The following is a 9257-nucleotide window of genomic DNA, read 5'->3' on the forward strand; positions in this document are numbered from 1 at the left end:
TTTACTGAAAATGTGACTGGACTTTGGATCTGCCAATGCGTCGGAACTGATATCTTAGTCATCAACATCCCAAGTGTCGCAGCCAGAATTGTAATTTTTGGTTGGCATTGCAAGTTCACAATCTGAGCAATTCATTTTCGATAACACAATATGAAATTACCTCGCGGGCCACGCAAAACCCTCTCCCGGGCCACATTTGGCCCGCGGAATGGCCACCCCTGATATATACAGACCCATTCGATAATTTCAAAGCCGGAGCCGGAGCTGGAGCCGGAGCAGTGGTAATAATGTGGCTCCGGAGCTGGAGCCGGAGCTAGTGTATGATAGAAGAAAGCTCCGGAGCCGGAGCTGGAGCAGTTTAAATTTACGGCTGCTCCAAAGCCCTGCCTCTGAGGACATTACTTTTGATCCAGTGTGCATGTTTCTTATTTATTTCGCCTAGGCTAAGGTGGGTGTCTGATCTTAAAGACTATACTCCAAGTTGTTTTGACACCTTCCTATCTTTTCATTGTATCGCAGTCTTGTGATGTTTTGAAACGATGAAAATAATAATAAACCTGATTGATTGATTGATTTCAAAAACCCGAAAAGGAGGACAAATCCTCCTAAAGGAGGGTGTATGGTAGGCAGGGCTGTGGAGTCGGTAAATTTTACCACCGACTCCGGCTCCGACTCCGACTCCACACATTCTCAATATACCGACTCCGACTCCGACTCCGACTCCTGAGTCTTTAAACGTACCGACTCCGACTCCGACTCCGACTCCTGGGTCTTTAAACGTACCGACTCCGACTCCCGACTCCGACTCCGACTCCAGCATTATTACCAATTTACCTCGAAACTTATATGCCACATTGTCGGTTGAATGACTATCATACAACCATTAAACATATGCAAACATCTGATTAACTGTGGCATGCTGAATTGTTTCATTGTTGCACAGCTCGAATTATCCACCATCTAATTAACATGAAATAAAGATTTGCTAAATATCCTTCCTTATTGAAGTTGTTATAACATGGACTCTCTAATATCCTGAAATGTATGAATCATTCAAATATGGCAGATATCCAATCCTGTATAATAAAAATGTAGATAAAAAATCCAAGTGAAGCTCTGGTGTATGACTCAGCAACTAATAAAGAAATTGAACTTACTAATTTTGTCATTACACACTATCCTGATTACAAGCACAAACACTCTTACTACTAGTAATAGACATTGGTCATAAATGGAATTTAGTTAAGTAGGCCTAGTCAAAGACCATAGCCTATGTCTAGTATACATGTACTTAATCAAGTATTCAAGGATTGGGACTTGCAGTCTTTCTTAATCAGTTGTTCGACCCAAACAGCTAAGCTACACTACAAATATTTTTAATTTTGTCAAATGGGAAGCATCGTTTGGTCATATTCACATATTTTTACAATTTTACAAAAACAGCCGATGCATTTTCTCTGTCACAGTATCATGGTATAATTCCAAAAATAGCATCAATTTTGACTGCATCGCGAAAACGCATCTTGCGATTTTCTTCCCCTCCGCAACTGAGTTGTAATTTGCAAGTCTTTTATCTATATCAGGGGTGGGCAACTTTTTCGGCGAAAGGGACACCTGAGATTTACGAACCATTGCGCGGGCAACGGGAATGTTGATAACCTTTTTTTAGTCGTCGATAGGAGCGAATCGAATTATGAAACATTTCAAACAAGACTTATATTACTACGCTCTAAAATTGATAACATTATGTCATCCGACTGTGCAGTGCACAATCAGGCCCTGGTCGCGCGAAGCGCGAAATTTTTTTGCAAGATAACGACTGAATTAGCTAGCTATAGCTATATCAATAAATATGTCGCTAACATACATTGGGGATCGCATCTGTATACCACTGGGCTCATTTGGCAAGGACAGGATTATTCGACGTTTGAACATAGCAAAATCGACGGTATCAGTGAACATGCCTCTATCATTTTGTGCAAATGTTTTGTCGACGATCTCGCTGCGAGTGCACAAGCAAAGCCGTATCTCCTAATTGCGAATATAGTTAGACTCAATTCTGTGAAGAATATGTATTTATAATTTTCAAAAGGGGGCTCAAATACTGAATGCAAGAAATCTAGTGACAATGAATCATGCGAAGTACCGAGAAAAATTTCAAGTCAAATAAATCTGCTATGAAATATTCTACTTCATGGTCGTATACGAAGATCTGGGATAAATGTGGCTGACCCCTGGATACGTCAATGCCTCAGAACTGTTGTTTTAGTCCTCATCAAATTTCTCGGCCATGCTAATCAAATTTTGGGTGGCCTTGCAATTGTAACTGATGTCATAAATAATTTCGAGAATTACCTCGCAGGCCACACCCTAACCTTCTCGTGTGCCAAATTTGGCCTGCGTGCCATGGGCTGGCCGCAGCTGATCTCTATGATTAATAATAACAGTGATTGGTGGTACATAAAAATTATATTGAAAATTCTTTGAGAGCAAATGTTTTCATGATAGAGAAGTTGGAGTCGGAGTCGGAGTCGAAATCATAGTCATTCTCACAAACTCCGACTCCGACTCCAGTCAGTATTTTCCCACCGACTCCGACTCCGACTCCGACTCCAGCTATTACAGTTTTCACGACTCCGACTCCGACTCCGACTCCATCAAGCGAAAATCACCCCGACTCCGACTCCGACTCCACCGACTCCGACTCCGACTCCACAGCCCTGATGGTAGGGTTACCATATTTCAGCAACCCAAATTCCGGACACTCTTTAGCGCCCACTAGTGGATTTCAAAATGAGTTATGACGTTCACTAGCAAAGCTTTGCTCATAGACCAGAGGTGGTCACGGTCCGGTTCAGGAGTATGTGGCTGTGTGTTGTGTAACTGGGACCGAAAGCACATGTTTTCAGCCCCCTCCCGCCCAAATAAACAATTATTTTGAGCTCACACTATGGGGTAATCGATGCAACTTCTGGGCGGGGGGTGCTTGCTATATGAATCTGGTTTCTATATGCATCTGGTCGTTAAATTATCTGAATAAATTCTGTCAATAATATTGGTCGTTCCATATATAGAAAAGCCTACTACTCTACGCCCTCACGATCAGAGTTAGCGGTAGTGCTGGTGGAGGATGATGAGTTCGAAATACAGGGAGCGTAATTTCACATCGTTAAGTCATGTTCAGTTCATGTTCTACCTATAAGATTGTTTATCAGCCTTATGCCGGTGCGCACCACGGAGCTTTATAAACACCCCAAATCCAGTGGTTTCCAATCTTTTATGGTCGCGAATCCATCTCCAATTTGAAAATGTTCCGTGGCCCAGATCAAAATTTTACGAGCTGATTACTAAAAGAAGTCAGCACCTTTGTCCAGACTTACTCACGGGCTATTTTGAAAGCTGATTACGTTCAACATATTCGCAAACCCCAGAATAAAGGCAAAAGACCCCCTCCGTTTGGAACCACTATCTTTGAATAAAACATTTGAACGGTCTTAACGATCCCTAGGAATATACCGTTCTCCTATAATTGTGATTACAATTAGGCTTATTCCAATAAATGAAGGTCGCTTTTATTTATATTTTGTTGCAGTTTTTGCGAGGGTGGTAGTCCACATTAAAACAAATAAATGTGATAGCAAATCGCGCGCAGCGCGAAGGAAAATATCATACATCAGCATAAATATTCCCAAAAATATATTGTTTTTATGTTGATTTACGAAAAAAATTATGAGCCTACGTCAAAATTCCGGACATTTGGAATATTTTAGAAATTTCTCCCGGACGCTAGTTTGAACAGTGAAATTCCGGACGTATGGCAACCCTAGCGTATGGTAACCCTACTTTATAAAGGCTATGGCTCGACAACCAACAAAGATTTTTCAGATTCTGGACGGTACTATCATAGCCTTAATAAGAATCGAATAACTTAATTCTGAAGATCTGAGCAGAGTAGCCTTTACAAAGGCTAAGATTAGCTGATATCTATTTGCTAGGACCGTTCACCGAACAACATTAGAGTGGTTCCAGGACGTGGTTATTGTCCAATGTCCATGTTAGGTTGTCGAGCGGAAGATTTTGCCTCTTGCCTTGAAATCAAAGGTCACGTCTGGTCAGAGCGCAAAAGCCGGTCCGAAGCCTATCCGAGTCCGTCCGATGCTCATAAGTCGACTGTGCACTGTGCAGAAACCGACATTGACAAAGTAGTTGTACCCTATAACAATACGAATGCAGAACCGGTATTGTTGACTCCTGTTACGTGGCTCTATAGCTCAGTGGGTCTCGTGTAGGCAATTACTTCCCAACGCCATGGACAATATACTGTAAATTGAGAAAGCTGTGGCCTTCGTTTGCAATAACGATTATCAAAATCATACATTTTGTACAAGCATTGCGTCGAAGTTGAATACGGATTCGAACTAACACCAGAATCATCGATTACAATGAGACTTACAAGCATTGCCGCAGTTTGCACGTTATTCGCAGCATTGATGAAATGTCAAAAGTTGGTGAGTTGCGGTATACAAATGTCGATGTGTTTGCATCAGACGAGGATGAACCTTACCGTATTTATTGTACCAGCCTTCATCTAAAGAAAGCCTAGATAGCATGATGAAACTCCGATCGCAGCAAGGACACATTATACGGGCAAACTCCGACATGTTCAAAAAATATATCAAGTAGGTTGATCTCTTGATGGATTCAATCACATATAGTGAAATCGATTTACAACTGAATGAATTTGAATATCAGAGTACATACCTATACTTATTGCCACAGCAAAAAATGTTTTGTTTCCTATACTTAATAATATGCAATTGGAATAGTATACCTCCAACCCAAGAAGCTCTTAGCTTAATAATATGTATATATTATCAAAATTGGTCAGCAGATTTGTTTATTGCTGTCAAACCCTCGTTTTTACTGGGTTCTTTTCAATTTAAAATATATGAGAATTGCAGTGTAGTGAAGCGAAAAGTTCCCATTTGCTTTGCGCATCATTTCCAAAATGTAAATGGCTTTCTTTCCAAGTATCTGTAACTTTTCTTGCAGGACAAAACACAGCAAGTATTCAGTCGTAGCAATGTTTACTGCTATGGGACCGAGAACAAAGTGTGAAATCTGCCCTCATGCTAGAAGAGAATTTGATATTCTTGCCTCATCTTACCTAAAAGCTCATGCCGACGCAGACCATCCGATATTCTTTGCCGTGATAGATTACAGTGAGGCATCTGAAGCCTTTCATATTGTAAGTAATAGGTGGTATTCGTTATTGTTACTCAATTGCAAGTACCTGTTTTTAATTTATTGCATAAATTTACTTTTCGCTGACTTAAACTTCAAATGTCTGTATTCAACAGCAGAGACTGTTAAAAGTAAAGGCAGTGTTACCAAACGATCATATATCTACTTCGATTACTTTGAAATTGAGTTCTCATGTCATTCTAAGCAAAGCCTTCTACTTTGCCTACTTGGTTACTTATTAAACATTAAATATGATATTGTATTCAGTGGGAAAAAAATTTTGGGATTTCTTTCGCCTTTCATGTGCTATTTTGATGCAAGATATTGTGAAAAGATACAGCACTGTATCTTAATGAATTTTTGTCATACAACACTTGTGTAGTCACCAACAACCAACACTATAGTACATTTCACTAGATGAAACTCAACCATGTTCCCGGGGTTTACTATTTTCCTGGTGGTAAGAAAAGGCTGAAGAGCCATACCTACGCTGGAATGAGATCGGGATACAACGCAGTCCCAATGGCAAGATGGCTGGCAGAGATAAGTGATGTCAAGGTTTGTTGACAATCGACGCCATGCTACCGCATTTAAAATATCTGCCTGTTTCAGGTCAAAATAATCATGCCGGTTGACTTGTCAAAACTTATAATGCCTACGATAGTTGCCACTATCATCGGAATCATTACCTACTTACGACCGGATATCGTGATGAAGGTGCTTGGAAATAAAGTGCTGTGGGGTTTTTTGTTGATGGTCTGTTCCACATAAACGCTCAGTTGAGGAGGGAATGGCTCAATTTTTTTTTCTTCCCACAGATATCTGTTCTGGTATTTACCTCTGGCCAGATGTGGAATATCATTCGGAAGCCCGCAGAAGCAGGCCGCGATGCAAACGGCGTCAAGTATATTCAGGGGGGCAGAGGCGGGCAATACATAATCGAAACCTACATCGTGATGGCTGTCAATATGGCTATTGCTGCCGGATTCATTCTTATGAACGAAGTGCAATCGGTAAAAAAAGGTGTAATTAAAAAAGGTGGGAATTTTGTTTACCGTTCACACTGGTAACATCTAATGCTGTTTGTTATTAGCCCTAGGCGGCATTGGATTGCTCATGGTGACGATATTCTTTGGGTTGCTGATATCGATATTCAAGATGAAGAGTCATGGTTACCCATACAGCTTCTTATTCCTGTAACATTCGAAACTTTCATCAAAATTTTACCAAGTTCCTAATTTGCTGATTGATCACACATTTCCTGGCACTTTTTTACACCAAGAACGCACTCCTAGTTTTGATAATTTTGTTGGCGTCATGTCATTTAACATACCAATAAACATCCCAGAACTGTATGAACGGAATACTTAGGGTTTAAGAGTAGTAACTGATGCTACTCAACTCGTGTGTAGCCATAGAATTCCACTGCATGTTGTGATTCCAATGTGTAACCAAATGGACCTATGCTGTTCGAAACCCGAGTTTCCCTCATACTCCCGGGGGTTTGGGTTTACGGTCACCGGTTTTGGTAAGCCTGTATGAATCTTAGTCCTGTGAAATCGATGTGATTGACACATTTTATTTTACTTCAAGCCATGTTTTGTATCACACAGGCAGTTGAACTGTTCTTGAGAAAAATTGTGCTGCTTCTGTGCCTTTGTCTGGATCGTCATATATCGCAGTGCTTTGATAATGTTACGAGATGCACACAGTGCAGGAATTCTTTGTTGTTCGTGTCTGCTTATGCACCAAGTGTAAATATACTTGTTTATTTTACAGTAAATTTTTCAGTCCTTTTGTAAACCTGTATTAGTAATGTATGCACTCGATTATATCCTTACTTGGGTTTTGAGTTGCACTATGCTTGGGGTGTGTCATGCACAGAAGTAGGTCCTGTAACCTATTGAGACAATATTAGGTCACAGTGTAATTTCATCATCTGTAGCCGCCAATCATTGATATTATTGTTATACTATGGAGTAATCTTAAACATAACACATTCACTGTCACTTGTAGTTGTAGATAATAGTGAAAGTGATACATGTACCCTCTGTATTCTGTTACCAAAATTATATCTCGTGTACGTCTCGTGTACGTTATAAAGGTACAAGAAAACTAGACCAATAAATCGGGTTCTAGCATTTTGAGGTAAACTTGATGTGCTAACAAAATTTGGTTGCTATTTTGTATTGAACAATAATTGAACTACAGATATTTTTGCATATGAACATAATAGAAATGATTTGTACATGGGGACTACTTCGTCAACTGCGTTAGTGAGGCAATTTAAATCTTAGCTCTTTGATTTGATGACTCGATGCCGATCACCCCACAAGACTGCCGACCGCCAGCATGCCCCGTAGTTTTACTATCAGCGAATCCACCTTGTCCAAGGTCGTCTTCCCCCTCGTGTACCACAATTGCTCGGCCGATTACCGAGTCCAGGCCGATTAGTGTCACTTTGGTGTCTTTGATATCCACACAGGCACAACCTGTTTCGTCAGCAATGATATTTCCCAAATCACCAGCGTGGCGTTCTTCATCATTCGGCGCGCCATGAACCTTGTTATATGGATTGAAATGACCTCCTGTACTGGTGCAGCCCGCTGACCTGTCCCCATACTGGTGGACGTGAAACCCATGCTTTCCCGGAGCCAGTCCTCGCACAGTGCCAGTGATGTGGCATGTCTCACCCTGTTGATCGAAGTATAGTACTCCAGGGGCAGTACCTTCTAACACACAAATTGCCTTGACACTCATCTCGTAGGGTCTACCGACTACAGGCAGCTGGGAATGATTTTATGAAATTGTTAACTTTGACAGAAATTTAACAACCTATATTTTCTGGTACACAATGACTTATTGAACATAATATAATTCCTATATGCTCTCACTTAGAGGGACAGTTGTTTGTTTGGTTTTACAAAAAGACAAGACAGCGAAGTGTACATTATTGTAACCAGGCTGTAGTGGAGGGATCACGAGATCATAGCCTGAATGGAGAATGGCTCCATCATTCAAGAGAGTGTTTACTTCGGCCTCAACAGCTGTTCAACTGGACGCACCAGGGTTGGTGCTTGGTGACAGCATAGCAATTTACATCGTTGTAAATTGCTACGTGACAATGTGTAAACATTTCAAATTTGGATTGAAATGTGGCACAGTCGTTTCATTCATTACACAGTCTATTATCGGCATAGCGGTATTGTGTTATACTTTAATCGCACTGTCGAACCAATATTGTGAGCTCTTATACTATAGGACTATCTTAACACAAATAGTATAGCTGCCTTGCGGTGTTTTGAACTGATCAAAAGTTTCTATATCGAACTAAACTCACTGTTCGTTCCGAATTAAATTTAATAACTTATGAAACAACCCAGTTTATATACTGCGTCACCGCGCGTGTCGCGTTACCAACATAACGGAACGCTTGGAGAAGAACGAAGGGAGCCATCATTTACTATACTGCATTATTTTTGCAGTCACGCCTGATTTCTCCATAGATTACTAACTCACGGAGGTCAGTAATATATAATTTCTCAGAAGGCAAGTTTGGTAGGAGTTGGGATAACCAATTCGTATTCATTGTTTTATCCGTTTTATCATTCGGAACACACAATAAGAAACGAATTGCCAATGTGATCATCTTCAACAGTACCATCATAGCATAGTGTCCTATATGGTGTCGACACAGGCAAATCTGACGCCTCAGTGAAATTGTATTTCGTCACAATTTCCATTTGGCTACAGGCAATTTGACGGTCATTTTTGACCGGCTTGCCGAGCATTAAATTTGGTAAAACGGGTATCAATAGAAAGCTGACTCTGCACTGATTACGAAAATATAAATTTTATTCCGTTCGGGGCCCTGGAACTCCCACAATCAGCCTCGAATTTTTCATTGTTATTGAGATTGGCACTGGGACGCAACAATGCTGTCTGGCTCTTTTTCTCTTGAGCTACTCTCTCGTTTCGCCAGACAGCATTGTTGCGTCCATATGCCAATCTCC

The 9257-nt window shown here is 40.7% G+C and overlaps 1 protein-coding gene and 1 pseudogene across 1 annotated transcript; one reads left to right on the top strand and one right to left on the bottom strand.

Moving 5' to 3' along the window:
• The first annotated feature begins 4259 nt into the window (after positions 1-4259).
• On the top strand, positions 4260-7027 carry LOC145457147 (dolichyl-diphosphooligosaccharide--protein glycosyltransferase subunit MAGT1-like). Its single transcript, XM_080335314.1, has 7 exons — positions 4260-4508; positions 4582-4679; positions 5053-5248; positions 5662-5802; positions 5857-6000; positions 6063-6282; positions 6338-7027. The coding sequence occupies exons 1-7, from the start codon at positions 4443-4445 to the stop codon at positions 6442-6444; spliced, it is 972 nt and encodes a 323-aa protein (XP_080191440.1). The 5' UTR covers positions 4260-4442; the 3' UTR covers positions 6445-7027.
• A 503-nt stretch (positions 7028-7530) lies between these two features.
• On the bottom strand, positions 7531-8004 carry LOC145457603 (superoxide dismutase [Cu-Zn] pseudogene; annotated as a pseudogene).
• Between the last annotated feature and the right edge of the window lie 1253 nt (positions 8005-9257).

Source organism: Botryllus schlosseri, chromosome 15 (genome assembly GCF_051294905.1).
Source record: "Botryllus schlosseri isolate E-star chromosome 15, Bs_hap1, whole genome shotgun sequence".
Classification (NCBI taxonomy): Eukaryota; Metazoa; Chordata; class Ascidiacea; order Stolidobranchia; family Styelidae; genus Botryllus; species Botryllus schlosseri.